Source organism: Sardina pilchardus, chromosome 3, assembly GCF_963854185.1.
Source record: "Sardina pilchardus chromosome 3, fSarPil1.1, whole genome shotgun sequence".
Classification (NCBI taxonomy): Eukaryota; Metazoa; Chordata; class Actinopteri; order Clupeiformes; family Clupeidae; genus Sardina; species Sardina pilchardus.
The window spans coordinates 28853837-28877733 of record NC_084996.1 but is presented as its reverse complement, the minus strand read 5'-3'; the positions used below and the strand labels follow the sequence as shown (position 1 = coordinate 28877733).

At 45.3% G+C, this 23897-nt stretch overlaps 1 protein-coding gene across 1 annotated transcript in view; it reads right to left on the bottom strand.

Moving 5' to 3' along the window:
- myh11b (myosin, heavy chain 11b, smooth muscle) overlaps positions 1 to 23897 on the bottom strand; it is a 39988-nt gene that overhangs the window by 9370 nt on the left and 6721 nt on the right. Inside the window, exons 12-27 of the mRNA XM_062532698.1 lie at positions 23619 to 23792; positions 23146 to 23319; positions 22926 to 23040; positions 22332 to 22525; positions 21850 to 21971; positions 21370 to 21439; positions 20838 to 20998; positions 20404 to 20512; positions 19834 to 19965; positions 19299 to 19505; positions 2751 to 2888; positions 2541 to 2664; positions 2243 to 2414; positions 1425 to 1637; positions 649 to 793; positions 21 to 227 (exon numbers count right to left, since the gene is read on the bottom strand). Coding sequence (XP_062388682.1) covers positions 21 to 227; positions 649 to 793; positions 1425 to 1637; positions 2243 to 2414; positions 2541 to 2664; positions 2751 to 2888; positions 19299 to 19505; positions 19834 to 19965; positions 20404 to 20512; positions 20838 to 20998; positions 21370 to 21439; positions 21850 to 21971; positions 22332 to 22525; positions 22926 to 23040; positions 23146 to 23319; positions 23619 to 23792 — 2457 coding nt within the window. The remainder of the gene's footprint in view (positions 1 to 20; positions 228 to 648; positions 794 to 1424; positions 1638 to 2242; positions 2415 to 2540; positions 2665 to 2750; positions 2889 to 19298; positions 19506 to 19833; positions 19966 to 20403; positions 20513 to 20837; positions 20999 to 21369; positions 21440 to 21849; positions 21972 to 22331; positions 22526 to 22925; positions 23041 to 23145; positions 23320 to 23618; positions 23793 to 23897) is intronic.

The following is a 23897-nucleotide window of genomic DNA, read 5'->3' as shown; positions in this document are numbered from 1 at the left end:
AATCTATCTTTAGTGCTCACAGTGAGTTTAGAGACGCGATCCCCAAGCTCGGCTTTCTGTCTCTCGCAGTCGTTGAAGCGCGACTGCAGGTCAGACAGCTGACTCTCCACTTTCTTCTTCTTGTGCTCCACGTCCTGCTTGGAGTTGCCCAGCGAGTGCAGCTCCGCGCTCATGTCAGCCGCCTCCTTCTCCAGAGCCTGCTTGGCCTTCTCCAGGTTGGCCTTCACCTGATGACAGACGGAAAGCGTGAGACAACTGTCCCAGCTGGGTACTAAATACATGCCATGAACTCAAATTGAATCACTAAAGGTCTGTCCCTGTGCACAAACAATATCATATTGATCTCAGATGTGTCATGTACAGTATGGTTCATTGTGTGATGGCTACTAATTTGGGCTAGGATGTCCCACCTTTCAATTCATATAAACAATAAAAGTTAATTAATATGTAATGTAGTAATTAATCATACTATACTTATTTATATTACCACTTTTTAGAATAGAATTTACTGATCAATTATGCAACATTATGGTCAGTGTGGTTATCTTGTAAGTGTCCAATCAATATCTGGCTCTTGGTTGTTCTTCAACTGTAGGATGATACCACTGAGAGATCTGGGGCTATGTTATGCTCCCCCCCCCTCCTCACCCGTTTGGTCTGCTCCAGCTGCTCACTGAGCTCCTCCACGGCCTGGGTGTGCTTCTGACGCATGTCCTGCACCTGGGCCTCATGGTGGCGGCCCTCGTCCTCCATGGCCTTCTTCAGAGCGGCCACCTCCTGCTCACGCTTCGCCCTATACGAGTAATTATATCCACACACACACGCACGCACGCACGCACGCACGAGTTGAGAGGTGAGGATGTTATTACTTGTATTAGTTGCACTGTGAAATATTTACCTTGTCAAGTCATCTTGTTGTTTTGAGTTAAGCTATGAGTAATAAAACTTGATACTACACATTGTTTAGTCAACGAAAGAACAAGATAACATTAGCGGCTTATGCTTGAGTGTGCATTTAAAAATTGGCCTGTCACAGAATTGTGGACAGGCACAGATCTGTAGCTAGAAACCCTACATACAGGTGCTCTGTCTCTACTAAATCACAGAGGGCAAGCAAATGTGAGCATGACTGGTACATTTTCCTATCATTTCCCCTTGGGGATCAGTAAAATATCTATCTATCTATCTATCTATCTATCTATCTATCTATCTGTCTATCTATCTATCTATCTATCTATCTATCTATCTATCTATCTATCCATCCATTTACTATCTATCTATCTATCCATCTAACTATCTATCTATCTATCTATTTATCTATCCATCTATCTATCTATCTATCTATCTACTGTATCTATCTATCTATCTGGATCCCTGACATCGTTGTCCAGTGGCCCTGAACCCCCTCCCTGACCCCTGCTGACCTGAGCTCCTGCTGGGCGGCTGTGGTGTCCAGACTGTCCTCCAGCTCCGTCCGCAGGGCCTCCAGCTCCTCGCCCAGGTCCTTCTTGGCCTTCTCCACCTTGGCACGGGCGTTGCGCTCGTTCTCCAGGTCGTCCTGGAGTTCCGAGATCAGGCCCTCCATCTCACGGATCTTCTTCAGGGCGTTGTTCTTGTGAGTGGACTCTTCCTCTAGCCTGAAGGACAGGTCAGGACAATAGGGAATTTTAGAGGCAGGGAAAGACTTTGAGTCAGCAACGCTAGTTTGCCAGTGGAGCATTGTAAGGTCTTTGGTGAAATTGTGTTTTATTGGATATCATTCTATCCCGGTCCGGTCCGGACGCCTTTTTACAGCGTTTTATTCACTCATTAGCTCATTATTTTACCATCAGTGGAAGTTCTAGAAATGCAGTAGACATCTCTTTATAAAGGGCTGTCACATAAGATTTGAGCTTGCGTATGCTTCAGTTTTGATTTGTTATTCTGTACAAATTAGTTCAATTAAATTAAATCACGCATCTGAGGGGTTTTTGTGTTTTTCCCAATAATTGGGACCATTCATCAATGAGACGCATCTTTGATGTGCATGAAGGTGCATTGAGGAGCATAGCACTTGCTTGAGGCCCATAATGTGAGCACTAAGGTGGGACAATGGAAAACTCCCCTTTAACAGGAAGACACCTTGAGCAGAACCTTGATTCATGGAAAGGATGGGGGCATAGGGGGCATCTGCTTGGAGTTGGCCGGGTAAGGAGATAGAGTAAACAAACATCTCAGTTCTGACTGATTTACGGTAATTTACCGTGCCACCACTCCCTGTAGCTCCTCCTCTCTGGCAGCCAGTTGGGCCCTCAGGTCAGCTAGCTGGGCCTGCAAGTCAGCCAGCTGGTCCTGGAGGTCATTATATTCCCCCTCCAGCTTGCGCTTGGCCTTCTCTAAGTCCTGGCGAGACTTCTCTTCCTTCTTCAAATGGACTGAAGAGGAGAAATGACAAATCATTGAATCAGGTCAAACAAATCCGTAACGACTTTTGACATCTTTCAGGTGAAGAAATGATCTATTAATCATTTTGATAAGAGATAAGGATATGATTAACGTACTTTCAAGTTCAGATATCATGGACTCGTGTTTATTTTTCAGTTTTGTCAAGTTCTTGGATTTCTCTTCCTCTTCAGTCAAATTGGAGCAAACATCAGCCATCCTTTCTTCCATCATGAGTTTTTCCTGTAAATGACAGGACAGGATCATATAAATGATGCTTGTTGGTCTGTGTTCAGGTATATTTTGTGTTCCGTTACAAGATCACCCACCTTCAGTAACTTGTTGTTTTGATCCTCCATGACCAGGACGTCATCCTCCAGTTTCTTGATCTTTCCGTCTGCGGCGACCTTCTCCAGCTGAAGCTTCTGTTTGGCGTCCTCCTCCTCAGCCAATAGCTTCTCCATGTCCTGCACATCACAGTGGACGCTCGTCAATCGTCAATACAGATCAATATGTACTACTATTGGCACCGGTATCATTTCAGACAAACAGTCACGAGGAGCTTTACAAGAGCAGGTACCACTAAACAGGACAACAATGTACAAAGTAAAACAGCTCAGCACTAAGAAGATGGGCACAAGGAACACTCTTGTAACAGTGGGAAACGTTGATCTGAACATTTGCTTAAATTGGAGAATGAGCAGATGTTTCCCTTGTTGGGGGCCAAGCAGCGAAGCTGCGAAGGCACCCATTGTGTTTCTATTTGTTCTTATTAGGGGCCAAGCAGCGAAGCTGCGGAGGCACCTATTGTGTTTCTATGATTTTTTTCTTCTGCCATTGAAGTCAATGGCAGCCCATAGAACCGACTGGTCGAAAGTTGTGAAATTTTGCACACTGATTGGGGACAGTCTCTTGAGTCATGTGACCAAGTTTCATGTTGGCAGCTCAAGCGCTCTAGCGCCACCAACAGGTCAAAGTTGGACGTGCGTTCACGCACGTAACTTTTGAACCGTTGGTCCGATTTTCAGGAAACAGGTGTTGTTGGAATCCTTTGACTTGCCCGAGTTCAACGCGCCCTATGACGTCATTTTCCGCCATGATGGATTTTCCGCCATCTTGGATTTTAGCCAAAGTGAAACTAACGTATCAGAGGTCACAAATTTTGTCCGATGGACACCAAATTTGACAAACATCATCATCAGACAATGCCTTACTAACGCATTGCTTTTTGTCTTCGGAACTATCACCGTTAGCCCCTAGCCGCCAATCAAAATTGGCGGCGAAGCCGCCAAACAGGAAGTGAGCTCATATCTCAGCAACCCTTGCATGTATCAAAAGCAAACTTAATAGATGGACTGATGACCTAATCAGGAGGACGCTCAAGAAATTTAGTGACCTTTGACCTCTAGGGGGCGCTGTAATTCAGAAGCATGCCTTTTGGCCTATAACTGCCGTTGTGCTTAGAATTACAATATACTAGTGATGTCTAGTAATACTGTGGAAGATCCTTATGCGGACAGATGGCAATTTCTGACTTCAACGTAATTGATTCGGCCGCCATATTGTATTTAATCGAAAACACTAATACGTTTTCGGAGGTCACAAATTTCATCTGATCCTCACCAAAATTGGCACAGACCATCTTCAGACCATGCCTTGTGAGTGTGTTGATTTCTGTAACAATTGACAGAAGCGTTTTCCCGTCGCAGCCAATCGAAATTCGTGGCGAAGCCGCCAAACAGGAAGTGAGCTCAGATCTCAGCAGCCTTTGCGTCTATCAAAACCAAACTTGGCATATGGACTTGGGATCCCATCGGGAGGACGTCCAAGCAGTTTGGTGACCTTTGACCTCCGGGGTGCGAAGCCGCCAAACAGGAAGTGAGCTCGTATCTAAGCTATCTTTGCATCTATCAAAACCAATCTTAGTATGGACGCCCAAGACATTTGGTGACCTTTGACCCCTGGGGTGCAAAGCCGCCAAACAGGAAGTGAGCTCATAAGCACCATTAAAAAAATTGGTGTTATTTGGTCTGTCGGTGGCTTTATAATTATCAAAAACGTGTGTGTTGGCGAATATATGTAATTCATCAGAAATGTGACATAACGCCAACACTTCCTCGTGTACTTCCTGGATGACTGCAGGGTCTGCCCACCCACCGGGTGATGGGGTACCTGGGATTCTCCGCCGCCGTGCCTCATCCCGAGGCCATGTGAATCTTAGCAATGCCGCAGCCCCGAAGGGATAGAGTGGACTTACTCGCTGTTAAACATCCAGTAAGTTCATTCACTATATATAGTCGACTTCACCAGAGTTTTCTCAGCGACGGTGTGTGTTTTGGACGGTTTTGAGCTGAGCATTGTGGGTAAATCACTCCCAATGAGCTTATTATTAGGGGCCAAGCAGCGAAGCTGCGGAGGCACCTATTGTGTTTCTATGATTTTTTTCTTCTGCCATTGAAGTCAATGGCAGCCCATAGAACCGACTGGTCGAAAGTTGTGAAATTTTGCACACTGATTGGGGACAGTCTCTTGAGTCATGTGACCAAGTTTCATGTTGGCAGCTCAAGCGCTCTAGCGCCACCAACAGGTCAAAGTTGGACGTGCGTTCACGCACGTAACTTTTGAACCGTTTGTCCGATTTTCAGGAAACAGGTGTTGTTGGAATCCTTTGACTTGCCCGAGTTCAACGCGCCCTATGACGTCATTTTCCGCCATGATGGATTTTCCGCCATCTTGGATTTTAGCCAAAGTGAAACTAACGTATCAGAGGTCACAAATTTTGTCCGATGGACACCAAATTTGACAAACATCATCATCAGACCATGCCTTACTAACGCATTGCTTTTTGTCTTCGGAACTATCACCGTTAGCCCCTAGCCGCCAATCAAAATTGGCGGCGAAGCCGCCAAACAGGAAGTGAGCTCATATCTCAGCAACCCTTGCATGTATCAAAAGCAAACTTAATAGATGGACTGATGACCTAATCAGGAGGACGCTCAAGAAATTTAGTGACCTTTGACCTCTAGGGGGCGCTGTAATTCAGAAGCATGCCTTTTGGCCTATAACTGCCGTTGTGCTTAGAATTACAATATACTAGTGATGTCTAGTAATACTGTGGAAGATCCTTATGCGGACAGATGGCAATTTCTGACTTCAACGTAATTGATTCGGCCGCCATATTGTATTTAATCGAAAACACTAATACGTTTTCGGAGGTCACAAATTTCATCTGATCCTCACCAAAATTGGCACAGACCATCTTCAGACCATGCCTTGTGAGTGTGTTGATTTCTGTAACAATTGACAGAAGCGTTTTCCCGTCGCAGCCAATCGAAATTCGTGGCGAAGCCGCCAAACAGGAAGTGAGCTCAGATCTCAGCAGCCTTTGCGTCTATCAAAACCAAACTTGGCATATGGACTTGGGATCCCATCGGGAGGACGTCCAAGCAGTTTGGTGACCTTTGACCTCCGGGGTGCGAAGCCGCCAAACAGGAAGTGAGCTCGTATCTAAGCTATCTTTGCATCTATCAAAACCAATCTTAGTATGGACGGCCAAGACATTTGGTGACCTTTGACCTCTGGGGTGCAAAGCCGCCAAACAGGAAGTGAGCTCATAAGCACCATTAAAAAAATTGGTGTTATTTGGTCTGTCGGTGGCTTTATAATTATCAAAAACGTGTGTGTTGGCGAATATATGTAATTCATCAGAAATGTGACATAACGGCAACACTTCCTCGTGTACTTCCTGGATGACTGCAGGGTCTGCCCACCCACCGGGTGATGGGGTACCTGGGATTCTCCGCCGCCGTGCCTCATCCCGAGGCCATGTGAATCTTAGCAATGCCGCAGCCCCAAAGGGATAGAGTGGACTTACTCGCTGTTAAACATCCAGTAAGTTCATTCACTATATATAGTCGACTTCACCAGAGTTTTCTCAGCGACGGTGTGTGTTTTGGACGGTTTTGAGCTGAGCATTGTGGGTAAATCACTCCCAATGAGCTTATTATTATTAGGGGCCAAGCAGCGAAGCTGCGGAGGCACCTATTGTGTTTCTATGATTTTTTTCTTCTGCCATTGAAGTCAATGGCAGCCCATAGAACCGACTGGTCGAAAGTTGTGAAATTTTGCACACTGATTGGGGACAGTCTCTTGAGTCATGTGACCAAGTTTCATGTTGGCAGCTCAAGCGCTCTAGCGCCACCAACAGGTCAAAGTTGGACGTGCGTTCACGCACGTAACTTTTGAACCGTTGGTCCGATTTTCAGGAAACAGGTGTTGTTGGAATCCTTTGACTTGCCCGAGTTCAACGCGCCCTATGACGTCATTTTCCGCCATGATGGATTTTCCGCCATCTTGGATTTTAGCCAAAGTGAAACTAACGTATCAGAGGTCACAAATTTTGTCCGATGGACACCAAATTTGACAAACATCATCATCAGACCATGCCTTACTAACGCATTGCTTTTTGTCTTCGGAACTATCACCGTTAGCCCCTAGCCGCCAATCAAAATTGGCGGCGAAGCCGCCAAACAGGAAGTGAGCTCATATCTCAGCAACCCTTGCATGTATCAAAAGCAAACTTAATAGATGGACTGATGACTTAGTCAGGAGGACGCTCAAGAAATGTAGTGACCTTTGACCTCTAGGGGGCGCTGTAATTCAGAAGCATGCCTTTTGGCCTATAACTGCCGTTGTGCTTAGAATTACAATATACTAGTGATGTCTAGTAATACTTCGGAAGATCCTTATGCGGACAGATGGCAATTTCTGACTTCAACGTAATTGATTCGGCCGCCATATTGTATTTAATCGAAAACACTAATACGTTTTCGGAGGTCACAAATTTCATCTGATCCTCACCAAAATTGGCACAGACCATCTTCAGACCATGCCTTGTTAGTGTGTTGATTTCTGTAACAATTGACAGAAGCGTTTTCCCGTCGCAGCCAATCGAAATTCTTGGCGAAGCCACCAAACAGGAAGTGAGCTCAGATCTCAGCAGCCTTTGCGTCTATCAAAACCAAACTTGGCATATGGACTTGTGATCCCATCGGGAGGACGTCCAAGCAGTTTGGTGACCTTTGACCTCTGGGGTGCGAAGCCGCCAAACAGGAAGTTAGCTCGTATCTCAGCAACCTTTGAACCTATCAAACCAAACTTGGAGTTATGGACTCGTGAACCGATCATGAGGACGCCCAAGACATTTGGTGACCTTTGACCTTTAGGATACCTGCAATTAGCAAAAATGCAAGTTGGCCTGTAACTTTTCACGTGTTAGACATGAAACTTGCTCTGACTGCTTACGGCCATAATGTCTCATTGAGATAACAGCGTCGAGTTGCCGTGGTTACTCTGGCCTACTGCTTGGCCCCTTCATTGCTGCTTGCAGCTATATTTATTGGGGGCCAAGCAGCGAAGCTGCGAGGACCCCATTGTGTTTGTTAGTTTTCTTATTATTATGCTTCCGCCATGGGAGTCAATGGCAGCCCATAGAACCGACTGGTGAAAAGTTGTGAAATTTGGCACACTGATTAGGGACAGTCCCATTATTCATGTCACCAAATTTCATGTCGGCACCTCGAACTCTCTAGCGCCACCAACAGGTCAAAGTTGGACGTGCGTTCACGCACGTAACTTTTGAACCCTTGGGCCAATTGTCAAAAACCAGGTATCGTTGGATTTCTTGGACCTGCCTGAGTTCAACGCACCCTATGACGTCATTTTCCGCCATGATGGATTTCCCGCCATTTTGGATTTTGTCAAAAACACTCAAAATGTATCAGGGGTCACAAATTTTGTCCGATCGACACCAAACTTGACACAGAGCATCCTCAGACCATGGTCTATTCAGCTCGTGCTTTTTGTCTTCGGAACTTCAACCGTTGGCCTGTGACAGCCAATCGAAATTCACGGCGAAGCCGCCAAACAGGAAGTGGGCTCATATTTCAGCAACCCTTGCACGCATCAAAATCAAACTTGGTGCATGGACTCAGGACCCCATCAGGAGGAGGCTCAAGAAATTTGGTGACCTTTGACTTCTAGGGGGCGCTGCAATTAGTAAAAAGACATTTTGGCCTGTAGCTGTTGATTTGTTTGGAATTTAAACTTGCTACTGGTGTCTGGTTATACTGTGGGAGGTCCTTAGGCTGACCCAGCTCAATTTGTGACATCAACCTATTTGATTCGGCCGCCATATTGGATTTAATCAAAACCCCCTAAACATTTCCACAGGTCGCAAAGTTTATCCGATCTGCACGAAACTTCACACGGATGATCTTCAGCCCGAGCCTAATATAGGCCTTGGTTTTCGTAATGATGTCTTAAACCGTTCTCCCGCAACAGCCAATCGAAAATAGCGGCGAAGCCGCCGAACAGGAAGTGGGCTTGCATCTCGGCCAATCTTGGGTTGTTTGACATCAAAATTCTTGTGACTGCTTAAAACTATATACTTGACTGAACAGCATTGAGTTACCGTGGCAACTCTGGCCTTTTGACCTGCCTGCTTGGCCCCCACATTGCTGCTTGCAGCTATATTTGGGGGCCAAGCAGCGAAGCTGCGAGGACCCCATTGTGTTTGTTAGTTTTCTTATTATTATGCTTCCGCCATGGGAGTCAATGGCAGCCCATAGAACCGACTGGTCGAAAGTTGTGAAATTTGGCACACTGATTAGAGACAGTCCCATTATTCATGTCACCAAATTTCATGTCGGCACCTCGAACTCTCTAGCGCCACCAACAGGTCAAAGTTGGACGTGCGTTCACGCACTTAACTTTTGAACCATTGGGCCAATTTTCAAAAACTAGGTATCTTTGTAATCCTTGAACCAGCCCAAGTTCAACGCACCCTGTGACATCATTTTCCGCCATGATGGATTTTCCGCCATTTTGGATTTTATCAAAAACACTTAAAATGTATCAGGGGTCACAAATGTTGTCCGATCGACACCAAACTTGACACAGAGCATTCTCAGACCATGCCCTATTCAGCTCGTGCTTTTGGTCTTCGGAACTTTTACCGTTCGCCCATAACAGCCAATCAAAATTCGTGGCGAAGCCGCCAAACAGGAAGTGGGCTCATATTTCAGCAACCCTTGCACACATCAAAACCAAACTTGGTACATGGATTCAGGACCCCATCAGAAGGAGCCTCAAGAAATTTGGTGACCTTTGACCTCTAGGGGGCGCTGCAATTAGCAAAAAGGCCTTTTGGCCTGTAGCTGTTGATGTGTTTGGAATTAAAACTTGCTACTGGTGCCTGGTTATACTGTTGGAGGTCCTTAGGTTGACCCAGCTCAATTTGTGACATCATCATATTTGAATCGGCCTCCATATTGGATTTAATGAAAATCCCTTAAACATTTCCACAGGTCGCAAAATGTGTCCGATCTTTATGAAACTTCACACGGATGATCTTCAGCCCGAGTTTAATATAGGCCTTGCTTTTCGGAGGGATATCTTAAACCGTTCGCCCGCAACAGCCAATCGAAATTGGCGGTGAAGCTGCCGAACAGGAAGTGAGCTCGCTTCTCGGCCAATCTTGGGTTGTTTGACATCAAAATTCTTGTGACTGCTTAGAACTACATACCTGACGTAACAACATTCAGTTACCATGGCAACTCTAGCCTTTTTGTCCTGCCTGCTTGGCCCCCACATTGCTGCTTGCAGCTATATTTGGGGGCCAAGCAGCGAAGCTGCGAGGACCCCATTGTGTTTGTTAGTTTTCTTACTATTATTATTATTATTATAAACTATTATTATTCTTCTGTGCATTGAAGTCAATGGCAACCCATAGAACCGACTTGTCAAAAGTTGTGAAATTTGGCACACTGATTGGGGACAGTCTGATGATGCCTGTGACCAAGTTTCATGTTGGCAATTCAAGCGCTCTAGCGCCACCAACAGGTCAAAGCTGGATGTGCGTTCACGCACGTAACTTTTGACCCCTTGGGTCAATTTTCAAAACCAAGGTATCTTTGGAATCCTTGGACCAGCCCGAGTTCAACGCACCCTGTGACGTCATTTTCCGCCATGATGGATTTTCCGCCATTTTGGATTTTATCAAAAACACTGAAAATGTATTGGAGGTCACAATTTTTCTCTGATTTTCACCAAATTTGACACAGAGCATCTTCAGACCAAGACAAAGTCAGCTCGTGCTTTTCGTCTTCGGAACTTTTACCGTTCGCCCATAACAGCCAATCGAAATTCGCGGCGAAGCCGCCAAACAGGAAGTGGGCTCATATTTCAGCAACCCTTGCACGCATCAAAACCAACCTTGGTACCAGGACTCAGGACCCCATCAGAAGGAGGCTCAAGAAATTTGGTGACCTTTGACCTCTAGGGGGCGCTGCAATGAGCAAAAAGGCATTTTGGCCTGTAGCTGTTGATGTGTTTGAAATTAAAACTTGCTACTGGTGTCTGGTTATACTGTTGAAGATCCTTAGGATGACCCAGCTCAATTTGTGACATCATCATATTTGATTCGGCCGCCATATTGGATTTACTCAAAATCCCTTAAACATTTCCACAGGTCGCAAAATGTGTCCGATCTTCACGAAACTTCACACAGATGATCTTCAGCCCGAGTCTAATATAGGCCTTGCTTTTCGGAAGGATATCTTAAACCGTTTGCCCGCAACAGCCAATCGAAATTGACGGCGAAGCCGCCGAACAGGAAGTGAGCTCGCATCTCGGCCAATCTTGGGTTGTTTGACATCAAAATTCTTGTGACTGCTTAAAATTACAAACCTCACGTAACAGCATCGAGTTACCGTGGCAACTCTGGCCTTTTGACCTGCCTGCTTGGCCCCCACATTGCTGCTTGCAGCTATATTTATAAACTATTATTGGGGGCCAAGCAGCGAAGCTGCGAGGACCCCATTGTGTTTGTTAGTTTTCTTATTATTATTATAAACTATTATTGGGGGCCAAGCAGCGAAGCTGCGAGGACCCCATTGTGTTTGTTAGTTTTCTTATTATAAACTATTATTATTATTATTCCTCTGTGCATTGAAACCAATGGCAGCCCATGGAACCGACTACGGGAAAGTTTTGAAATTTGGCACACTGATTAGGGACAGTCCCAATATTCATGTCACCAAATTTTATGTCGGCACCTCGAACTCTCTAGCGCCACCAATAGGTCAAAGTTGGACGTGCTTTCACGCACGTAACTTTTGAACCCTTGGGCCAATTTTCAAAAAACAGGTGTCTTTGTAATCCTTGGACCAGCCCGAGTTCAACACACCCTGTGACGTCATTTTCCGCCATGATGGATTTTCCGCCATTTTGAATTTTATCAAAAACACTTCAAATGTATTGGAGGTCACAATTTTTCTCTGATTTTCACCAAATTTCACAGAGAGCATCTTCAGGCCAAGACAAATACAGCTCCTGCTTTTCGTCTTCGGAACTTTTACCGTTCGCCCAAACCAGCCAATCGAAATTTGCGGCGAAGCCGCCAAACAGGAAGTGGGCTCATATTTCAGCAACCCTTGAACGCATCAAAACCAAACTTGGTACATGTACTCTGTACCCCATCAGGAGGAGGCTCAAGAAATTTGGTGACTTTTGACCTCTAGGGGGCGCTGCAATTAGCAAAAAGGCATGTTGGCCTGTAGCTGTTGATGTGTTTGGAATTAAAACTTGCTACTGGTGCCTGGTTATACTGCTGGAGGTCCTCAGGCTGACCCAGGTCAATTTGTGACATCAACCTTTTTGATTCGGCCGCCATATTGGATTTAATCAAAATCCCTTAAACATTTCCACAGGTCGCAAAATGTGTCCGATCTTCACGAAACTTTACACGGATGATCTTCAGCCCGATTCTAACATAGGCCTTGCTTTTCGGATGGATATCTTAAACCGTTCGCCCGCAACAGCCAATCGAAATTGGCGACAAAGCCGCCGAACAGGAAGTGAGCTCGCTTCTCGGCCAATCTAGGGTTGTTTGACGTCAAAATTCTTGTGACTGCTTAAAACTACATACCTGACATAACAGCATGAGTTACCATGGCAACTCTGGCCTTTTTGTCCTGCCTGCTTGGCCCCCACATTGCTGCTTGCAGCTATATTTATTATTATTCCTCTGTGCATTGAAGTCAATGGCAACCCATAGAACCGACTGGTCAAAAGTTGTGAAATTTAGCACACTGATTGGGGACAGTCTGATGATGACTGTGACCAAGTTTCATGTCGGCACCTCGAACTCTCTAGCGCCACCAACAGGTCAAAGTTGGACGTGCATTCACGAACGTAACTTTTGAACCCTTGGGCCAATTTTCAAAAACCAGGTATCTTTGGAATCCTTGGACAAGACCGAGTTCAACGCACCCTGTGACGTCATTTTCCGCCATGATGGATTTTCCGCCATTTTGGATTTTATCAAAAACACTTAAAATGTATTGGGGGTCACAATTTTTCTCTGATTTTCACCAGATTTGACACAGGGCATCTTCAGACTAAGACAAATACAGCTCGTGCTTTTCGTCTTCGGAACTTATACCGTTGGCCCATAACAGCCAATCGAATCTCGCAGCGAAGCCGCCAAACAGGAAGTGGGCTCATATCTCAGCAACCCTTGCACGCATCAAAACCAAACTTTGTACATGGACTTCAGACCTCATCAGGAGGAAGCTCAAGAAATATGGTGACCTTTGACCTCTAAGGGGCGCTGCAATTAGCAAAAAGGCATTTTGGCCTGTAGCTGTTGATGTGTTTGGAATTAAAACTTGCTACTGGTGCCTGGTTATACTGTTGGAGGTCCTTATGCTGACCCAGCTCAATTTGTGACATCATCATGTTTGATTTGGCCGCCATATTGGATTTAATCAGAATTCCTTAAACATTTCCACAGGTCACAAAATGTATCCGATCTGCACAAAACTTCACACAGATGATCTTCAGTCCGAGTCTAACATATCCCTTGCTTTTCGGAACGATATCTTAAACCGTTCGCCAGCAACAGCCAACCAAAATTGGGGGCGAAGCCACCGAACAGGTGGTGGGCTCGCATCTCGGGCAATCTTGGGTTGTTTGACATGAAAATTCTTGTGACTGCTTAAAATTATATACCTGACTTAACAGCATTGAGTTACCATGGCAACTCTGGCCTTTTGACCAGCCTGCTTGGCCCCCACATTGCTGCTTGCAGCTATATTTATTGTTATTATTCCTCTGCCATTGAAGTCAATGGCAGCCCATAGAACCGACTGGTGAAAAGTTGTGAAATTTGGCACACTGATTGGGGACAATCTGATGATTCATATGACCAGGTTTCATGTCGGCAACTCAAGCCCTCTAGCGCCACCAACAGGTCAAAGTTGGACGTGCGTTCACGCACGTAACTTTTGAACCCTTAGGCCAATTCTCAAAAACCAGGTATCTATGTAATCCTTGGACCAGCCCGAGTTCAACGCACCCTGTGACGTCATTTTCCGCCATGATGGATTTTCCGCCATTTTGGATTTTATCAAAAACACTTAAAATGTATTGGAGGTCACAATTTTTCTCTGATTTTCACCAAATTTGACACAGAGCATCTTCAGACCATGACAAATCCAGCTCGTGCTTTTGGTCTTCGGAACTTTTACCGTTTGCCCATAACAGCCAATCAAAATCCGCGGCGAAGCCGCTAAACAGGAAGTGGGATCATATTTCAGCAACCCTTGCACGCATCAACACCAAACTTACTACATTGACTCAAGACCCCATCAGAAGGAGGCTCAAGAAATTTGGTGACCTTTGACCTCTAGGGGGTGCTGCAATTAGCAAAAAGGCATTTTGGCCTGTAGCTGTTGATGTGTTTGAAATTAAAACTTGCTACTGGTGCCTGGTCATACTGTTAAAGGTCCTTAGGATGACCCAGCTCAATTTGTGACATCATCATATTTAATTCAGTCGCCATATTGGATTTAATCAAAATACCTTTAACATTTCCACAGGTCACAAAATGTATCCGATCTGCACGAAACTTCACAGGGATGATCTTCAGCCCGAGTGTAACATAGCCCTTGCTTTTCGGAAGGATATCTTGCACCGTTTGCCCGCAACAGCCAATCGAAATTGACGGCGAAGCCGCCGAACAGGAAGTGAGCTCGCTTCTCGGCCAATCTTGGGTTGTTTGACATCAAAATTCTTGTGACTGCTTAAAACTACATACTTGACGTAGCAACATTGAGTTACCGTGGCAACTCTGGCCTTTTTGTCCTGCCTGCTTGGCCCCCACATTGCTGCTTGCAGCTATATTTGGGGGCCAAGCAGCGAAGCTGCGAGGACCCCATTGTGTTTGTTAGTTTTCTTATTATTGGGGGCCAAGCAGCGAAGCTGCGAGGACCCCATTGTGTTTGTTAGTTTTCTTATTATTATAAACTATTATTATTGTTATTATTCCTCTGCCATTGAAGTCAATGGCAGCCCATAGAACCGACTACGGAAAAGTTGTGAAATTTGGCACACTGATTAGGGACAGTCACATTATTCATATCACCAAATTCCATGTCGGCACCTCGAACTCTCTAGCGCCACCAACAGGTCAAAGTTGGACGTGCGTTCACGCACGTAACTTTTGAACCCTTGGGCCAATTTTCAAAAACCAGGTATCTTTGGAATCCTTGGACCAGCCCGAGTTCAACGCACCCTGTGACGTCATTTTCCGCCATGATGGATTTTCCGCCATTTTGGATTTTATCAAAAACACTTTAAATGTATTGGAGGTCACAATTTTTCTCTGATTTTCACCAAATTTGACACAGGTCATCTTCAGACCAAGTTGAATACAGCTCGTGCTTTTTGTCTTCGGAACTTATACCGTTGGCCCAAAACAGCCAATCGAAACTCGCGGCGAAGCCGCCAAACAGGAAGTGGGCTCATATTTCAGCAACCCTTGCATGCATCAAAACCAAACTTGGTACATGGACTCATGACCCCATCAGGAGGAGGCTCAAGAAATTTGGTGACCTTTGACCTCTAGAGGGCACCGTAATTAGCAAAAAGGCATTTTGGCCTTTAGCTGTTGATGTGTTTGAAATTAAAACTTGCTACTGGTGCCTGGTTATACTGTTGAAGGTCCGTAGGATGACCCAGCTCAATTTGTGACATCATCATATTTAATTCGGCCGCCATATTGGATTTAATCAAAATCCTTTAAACATTTCCACAGGTAGCAAAATGTGTCCGATCTTCACGAAACTTAACACAGATGATCTTCAGCCCGAGTCTAATATAGGCCTTGGTTTTCGGAACGATATCTTAAACCGTTCACCCGCAACAGCCAATCGAATTTGGTGGCGAAGCCGCCGAAAAGGAAATGGGCTTGAATCTCGGCCAATCTTGGGTTGTTTGACATCAAAATTCTTGTGACTGCTTAAATTTACAAACATCACGTAACGGCATCGAGTTACTGTGGCAACTCTTGCCTTTTTGCCCTGCCTGCTTGGCCCCCACATTGCTGCTTGCAGCTATATTTGGGGGCCAAGCAGCGAAGCTGCGAGGACCCCATTGTGTTTGTTAGTTTTCTTATTATTATTATAAACTATTATTATTGTTATTCCTCTGCCATTGAAGTCAATGGCAGCCCATAGAACCGACTACGGGAAAGTTGTGAAATTTGGCACACTGATTAGGGACAGTCCCATTATTCATATCACCAAATTCCATGTCGGCACCTCGAACTCTCTAGCGCCACCAACAGGTCAAAGTTGGACGTGCGTTCATGCATGTAACTTTTGAACTCTTGGGCCAATTTTCAAAAACCAGGTATCTTTGGAATCCTTGGACCAGCCCGAGTTCAACACACCCTGTGACGTCATTTTCCGCCATGATGGATTTTCCGCCATTTTGGATTTTATCAAAAACACTTAAAATGTATTGGAGGTCACAATTTTTCTCTGATTTTCACCATATTAGACACAGAGCATCTTCAGACCAAGACAAATACAGCTCGTGCTTTTCGTCTTCGGAACTTTTACCGTTGGCCCATAACAGCCAATCAAAACTCGCCACGAAGCCGCCAAACAGGAAGTGGGCTCATATCTCAGCAACTCTTACACACATCAAAGCCAAACTTAGTACATGGACTCAGGACCCCATCAGAAGGAGGCTCAATAAATTTGGTGACCTTTGACCTCTAGGGGGCGCTGCAATTAGCAAAAAGGCCTTTTGGCCTGTAGCTGTTGATGTGTTTGGAATTAAAACTTGTCACTGGTGCCTGGTTATACTGTTGGAGGTCCTTAGGCTGACCCAGCTCAATTTGTGACATCATCATATTTGAATCGGCCTCCATATTGGATTTAATGAAAATCCTTTAAACATTTCCACAGGTCGCAAAATGTGTTCGATCTTTATGAAACTTCACAAGGATGATCTTCAGCCCGAGTCTACTATAGGCTTTGCTTTTCGGAGGGATATCTTAAACCGTTCGCCCGCAACAGCCAATCGAAATTGGAGGTGAAGCCGCCGAACAGGAAGTGAGCTCGCTTCTCGGCCAACCTTGGGTTGTTTGACATCAAAATTCTTGTGACTGCTTAAAACTACATACCTGACTTAACAGCATCGAGTTACCGTGGCAACTCTGGCCTTTTTGTCCTGCCTGCTTGGCCCCCACATTGCTGCTTGCAGCTATATTTATAAAATATTATTATTGTTATTCCTCTGCCATTGAAGTCAATGGCAGCCCATAGAACCGACTACGGGAAAGTTGTGAAATTTGGCACACTGATTCGGCACTGTCCCATCATTCATGTCACCAAGTTTCATGCCGGCACCTTGAACCCTCTAGCGCCACCAACAGGTCAAAGTTGGACGTGCGTTCACGCACGTAACTTTTGAACCCTTGGGCCAATTTTCAAAAACCAGGTATCTTTGTAATCCTTGGACCAGCCCGAGGTCAACGCACCATGTGACGTCATTTTCCGCCATGATGGATTTTCCGCCATTTTGGATTTTATCAAAAACACTTAAAATGTATTGGGGGTCACATTTTTTCTCTGATTTTCACTAAATTTAACACAGAGCATCTTCAGACTAAGACAAATACAGCTCGTGCTTTTCGTCTTCGGAACTTATACCGTTGGCCCATAACAGCCAATCGAATCTCGCGGCGAAGCCGCCAAACAGGAAGTGGGCTCATATCTCAGCAACCCTTGCACGCATCAAAACTAAACTTTGTACATGGACTTCAGACCTCATCAGGAGGAGGCTCAAGAAATATGGTGACCTTTGACCTCTAGGGGGCGGTGCAATTAGTAAAAAGGCATTTTGGCCTGTAGCTGTTGATGTGTTTGGAATTTAAACTTGCTACTGGTGTCTGGTTATACTGTGGGAGGTCCTTAGGCTGACCCAGCTGAAATTGTGACATCAACCTATTTGATTCGGCCACCATTTTGGATTTTATCAAAATCCCTTAAACATTTCCACAGGTCGCAAAATGTATCCGATCTGCACGAAACTTCACACGGATGATATGCAGCCCGAGTCTAGTACAGGCCTGTATTTTCGGAACAACATCTTAAACCGTTCGCCCGCAACAGCCAATCGAAAATAGCGGCGAAGCCGTCAAACAGGAAGTGGGCTTGCATCTCGGCCAATGTTGGGTTGTTTGACATCAAAGTTCTTGTGACTGATTAAAACTACATACCTGACGTAACAGCATTGAGTTACCGTGGCAACTCTGGCCTTTTGACTTGCCTGCTTGGCCCCCACATTGCTGCTTGCAGCTATATTTGCTATTATTATTATGATTCTGCCATTGAAGTCAATGGCAGCCCATAGAACCGACTTCTCAGATTTTGTGAAATTTGGCACACTGATTGGGGACAGTCTGAATATTCTTTTGACCAAGTGTCATGTCTGCAGCTCAAGCCCTCTAGCGCCACCAACAGGTCAAAGTTGGACGTGCGTTCACACACGTAACTTTTGAACCCTTAGGCCAATTTTCAAAAATCAGGTATCTATGGAATCCTTGGACCTGCCCGAGTTCAACGCACCCTATGACGTAATTTTCCGCCATGATGGATTTTCCGCCATTTTGGATTTTATTAAAAACACTTAAAATGTATTGGAGGTCACAATTTTTCTCTGATTTTCACCAAATTTGACACAGAGCACCTTCAGACCAAGACAAATACAGCTCGTGCTTTTTGTCTTCAGAACTTTTACCGTTGGCCCAAAACAGCCAATCGAAATTCGCGGCGAAGCCGCCAAACAGGAAGTGGGCTCATATTTCAGCAACCCTTGCACGCATCAAAACCAACCTTGGTACATGGACTCAAGACCCCATCAGAAGGAGGCTCAAGAAATTTGGTGACCTTTGACCTCTAGGGGGCACTGCAATTAGTAAAAAGGCATTTTGGCCTGTAGCTGTTGATGTGTTTGAAATTAAAACTTGCTACTGGTGCCTGGTTATACTGTTGAAGGTCCTTAGGATGACCCAGCTCAATTTGTGACATCATCATATTTAATTCGGCCGCCATATTGGATTTAATCAAAATCCTTTAAACATTTCCACAGGTAGCAAAATGTGTCCGATCTTCACGAAACTTCACACAAATGATCTTCAGCCTGAGTCTAATATAGGCCTTGGTTTTCGGAATGATATCTTAAACCGTTCACCCGCAACAGCCAATCGAATTTGGTGGCGAAGCCGCCGAAAAGGAAATGGGCTTGAATCTCGGCCAATCTTGGGTTGTTTGACATCAAAATTCTTGTGACTGCTTAAAATTACAAACCTCACGTAACGGCATCGAGTTACCGTGGCAACTCTTGCCTTTTTGCCCTGCCTGCTTGGCCCCCACATTGCTGCTTGCAGCTATATTTTGTTTGTTTGTTTGTGTGTTTGTTTGTTTGTTTGTTTGTTTGTTTGTTTGTTTGTTTCAGCAGACCTGGATTTGCTGCTCCTTGTCCTTCTTCTCCTGCTGCAGGGCGAGGCTGCGCTCCTCCTCCTCCTCCATACGGGCCTCCATCTCGTGGAGCACCTCCTCCAGCTCCTGCTTCTTGGCCTCCAGACGCACGCGCATCTCCTCCGCCTCCGCGTACAGCTCCGTCTCCGCCTGCAGCTTGTCCTGCAGCTGGTTCTTCTCCTCCAGCAGCTGAGACGCAACACACAGACATACAGTACACACACACAGACACAGACACAGACACACACACACACACACGCACAGAAACAGACCCACAGACAGACACACACAGAGACATACACACACACACAGACACACACACCGACATACACACCGACAGGCAGACAGACAGAGAGGTGATAAGGTTTCAAACGATGCCCAGGCAAGGTAAGTGTGTGTGTGTGTGTGTGTGTGTGTGTGTGTGTGTGTGTGTGTGTGTGTGTTTATGATGTTTGAAGTTTCTGTATGACTGTGAGTATATGCACATATGTATGGATGTGACTCTCTCATCCTCCACCTTAGTGTGCTTCTGGTTAATCTCCTTCAGCTGAGTCTCAGACTTCTGCGCAGTTTCCTTTGCTTTCTTTAGCTCTTCCTCCTTCTCACCCATTTCCTCTTCCTGTCGGGTCACCTGGAGCAGAGGCTTGACCTGCGGAGGGGGAGGGGAGAAGGGGGGAATTTACAAAGACTCGGACACAGCCACATTCCACTAACGAGCAATGTCAACACACAAATGAAGTCACTTCACCCAGTTACACTCTAGCTAGTACCTGTACAGCTGGGTCAGTCACACTTTGGCAACCAGTGGTGGAAAAGTGATTCATTGAATTGAATTCAAAGACCATATGGAGCCACACACGTAGAGTCAGTCATGAACCTGATTTTGATACCAATAGACTTTTTCACAGCAGCCAAGCGTTACTAAATACCTTAATGAAATCTCTGTTCAATTTAAGTGTAGCCAAATCAGAGAATAATGTCATTAGTAACAACTGGATATGCCACATATTTTATTTGAAAATGGCTGCTGTGAAAAAGGTCCATGTTATCCAAATTGCAAGGATAACATGAAACTGCAGGCACTTGCCTTAGTGAAGAGTCTCCACCACTGCCAGTTGCGCAGTTTGAGGTACACAGAACAGTTCCTCTGGATCACTTTCATGGCAGTGAGTTGCTGCTGCCGCTTAGCAAAGGCTCTGGGTTTGGGAGAATGGAGAAACCCACCGTTAGCTATTGTTTTCCAAATCCAAAGTAGTACAATTACAGAGATGTCTTAATATGTATATATATATATATATATATATGTGTGTGTGTGTGTGTTTTAAAATCAACACTTGACATACACTTTGACCTTTGATTCATCCGAACCTACAGTAGACTTGCTTTGGATTTACTTACTTTTTGCTACTTCAATCTGCAATCACTTTCAACGTTTTAACACAATAATGACTGTTTCACCCAGGATCTGGGAACTCTGAAAAGAGAACCTATTCCTCTTAGAGGCTGCCCTGTCGGACTCACTTGCGGGCCAGGAAGCCGCGAGCCTGGCCCTGGAAGGCGATGATGACCACGGTGAGCTTGAGGTCGCGCTCCTCCTCCAGCTGAGCCAGGACGCCGGTGCGGAAGAACATCTTGCTCTGGCCAATGCGGTACAGGTTGGGGTCCAGGTCAAGATGCTTAATCTGGGTGAAGTAAAGAAAGAAGCGTTTGCACGGGCAGGAAGCCATGGAGGAATGGCAGACACTAGCACCAGCACCAAAAGCAGATGTTGCCTCTTAGATAGATAGATAGATAGATACTTCACTGATCCCCAAGGGGAAATTCAAGTTCATGCCAGTGTAGACACGTCAACACTGGCATGAACATGTACATATATGTCATGGTACACACAAAAAGTAAAGCATTTGACACGTAATGTAATCAATGTACTGTTGACTCTCTATGACGTGCTGTTGTGTATGATTGACATGAGCAGCTCCTCCATACAGCTAGCTATGCCACACATTGCAACAGGGGCGGTGGGTGTTGTGTTGTGTTGATGGGGGACACTTACCATTAGTGTGCAGGCCTGTTTTCCGTCCATGAAACCCTTAGGAATGGCACTGGAGGCCAGGATCTCATAGCTGTAGAGCAGAAGCAGGCAAACATGAGATCATGAAACCCATATGAGATGGCGCTCAAAGCTGTGATTCCATAGGTACTTTGGAGGCATATGATGAGACCCAAAGTGGGTACAGTAATTTCCTGTGTATAAGCCGCATTTCATATAAGCCACAAACCATATTTATTCCATATTAACTGCCCTTGTGTATTAACCCCATAGCTGAAGAAATTTAGCAAAATCAATGTATAAGCCGCGGCTAATAGTTGGGAAATTACGTTAATAATACTTATACTAATATATATATATTTATACTTACAGTATACTTATACTAATAATACATAACACCGTTGAACCTGACTACCACATCTGGAGCATCACAGGAGACGATTTCTTTCACATTGGACAGGGGAAAATGGAGGAGAGGCTCACCGCTGACGAAACTCATGGAAGATGACGCGGTTAGGAAAGCCTTGCCGACAGATCCTGATCCCCTCCAGTACACCGTTGCAGCGCAGTTGTTCCAACACCAGATTGGCATCCATCTTTCCTGCCTACAAAACGGTGGCTCAGGTCAGTGTCTAGAATCGTCCAACTGTGCATTGTCGTTATAACCTGTGTCATGTTGTGTGTAATCTTAATGATAGGCTTGATTGTTAAAATGGTCACTGTTGGAACTCCACAACCTACAGCACAATGAATTCAACACCTTTCATGTTTATATCTGAAAATTGTATCCGAAACAGTTGGCAATTGAGCAATTGAAATTGGTAAAATTTTTAAATGGCCTAATGTACTTGTAGTAGTGTTTGCTTGTTGAGCAATGCATCAAGATACACCCACAGTAATGTTAGTCAGTAATGACGACACCACTGGCCCAGGTGTCGTCTCTGTGCCCCAGACTAAGCATCTACCTTCTTCTCATGGTTGGGGATGATGCAGCGCACAAAGTTGGGCGTGGTGTTGTGGAGCGTGGTCATCAGCTTGCCCAGGGACTCCTTGTACAGCTGCCCGACCGTGCGGAACATGCCTTTCTTGGACTTGCCCGAGGTGGGCATGGAGCTGTCCGACATCTTGCTAATCTGCTCCAGCCCCACCACCCGGTCCGCTGCAGAGAGCGAGCAGGGGAGAGAAGGAGAGAGAAAGGGGAGGTCAGGCGCAGGGTCAAGTGCTTTGTGACGACGGGGGGGGGGGGGGGGAGAATCATCTAAAACTCCTGGCTGTAATGACCATACTAAGACTTTGAGGTAAATGAATAGCCTGGGAAACCAAATGAAGCTGAGCGCTCCAGCCTGCATTTGCTGGCACCGAGTCTGGTAGATCAGGCTGGTACATTAAAGCCACATTAATGTGTTAAATCACATTAATGTACTACATCTGACCCTCTGAGTCAGTACGGAAAAGATATGTCTTTTGTGTTGGCACATTACAGTGTTTACTCTTTGTTTCGTTACACATTGAGTTGTTTTTGATTCCTATCATGAAATTGGAGTGAAAGAATATCTCACTGTCTTTCCATAGATCCTGTATGAAAGCACTTGTGGAATTCTGGAGCAGTGCGGTCACGTTGTCGTTGAGAGGGTCCATGTTCTTGGTGAGCCAGTTGGCAGCATTATAATCCACCTACACACAGACAACATGGCAACACATTTGACCAAATGCAATCAACTGCCTCTGCTTCTATTATCAACCCAATCAGTTGTTTGGACCTAGAGAAATCTCAGGTACCTTCCCAGCGTAGTGCAGAACTGCAAACATTGTTTTCTCTTTGTGCTGCTTCGGTTTGGAGAACTTGCAGTGGCTACCGTGTGTGTTCAAGACTTTGTCCACGAACGAGATGTCACTGGCTTTGGGGAACCAGCACTCCTCATCCAGCAGAGCGAGGATGCCTGGAGGATTATTCTAGAACAAGGCACAGAATGATTCATGGAATGAAAACAGCGGCAAATGCTAAATTCTCACACCAATATAACGTCAACTATTTACATAGGATGCATGCAATGCATGTATACTTGCATTTAACTGACTATTCTAATATATTTGGAGTCCTGATAGATTGATGATTTTGATGAATATTGGTATAGTTTTGCATGTCACTTTTGTCTAATTGGTAGGTATATCATATGTTTTAACTAAAGCTTTGAGCTCATTTTCTAACTTTCTTTCACAGGATGTTCCAAACCAACAGATCTGAAACTGACCGGCCTCTCAATGAGTTCAATGCAAGGCTGCAGGTCCAGGCCAAAGTCGATGAAGGCCCAGTCGATGCCCTCACGCTTGTACTCCTCCTGCTCCAGGACGAACATGGTGTGGTTGAAGAGCTGCTGGAGCTTCTCGTTGGTGTAGTTGATGCACAGCTGCTCAAAGGAGTTATCCTGTGGGGGAACACCAGAAGGGGACCGTAATGAATCGTAATGAATGAGGAATGCTCTCTCTAGCATAGAGGTGATCTATCAATTCCAAGATGACTGTGCAATGAA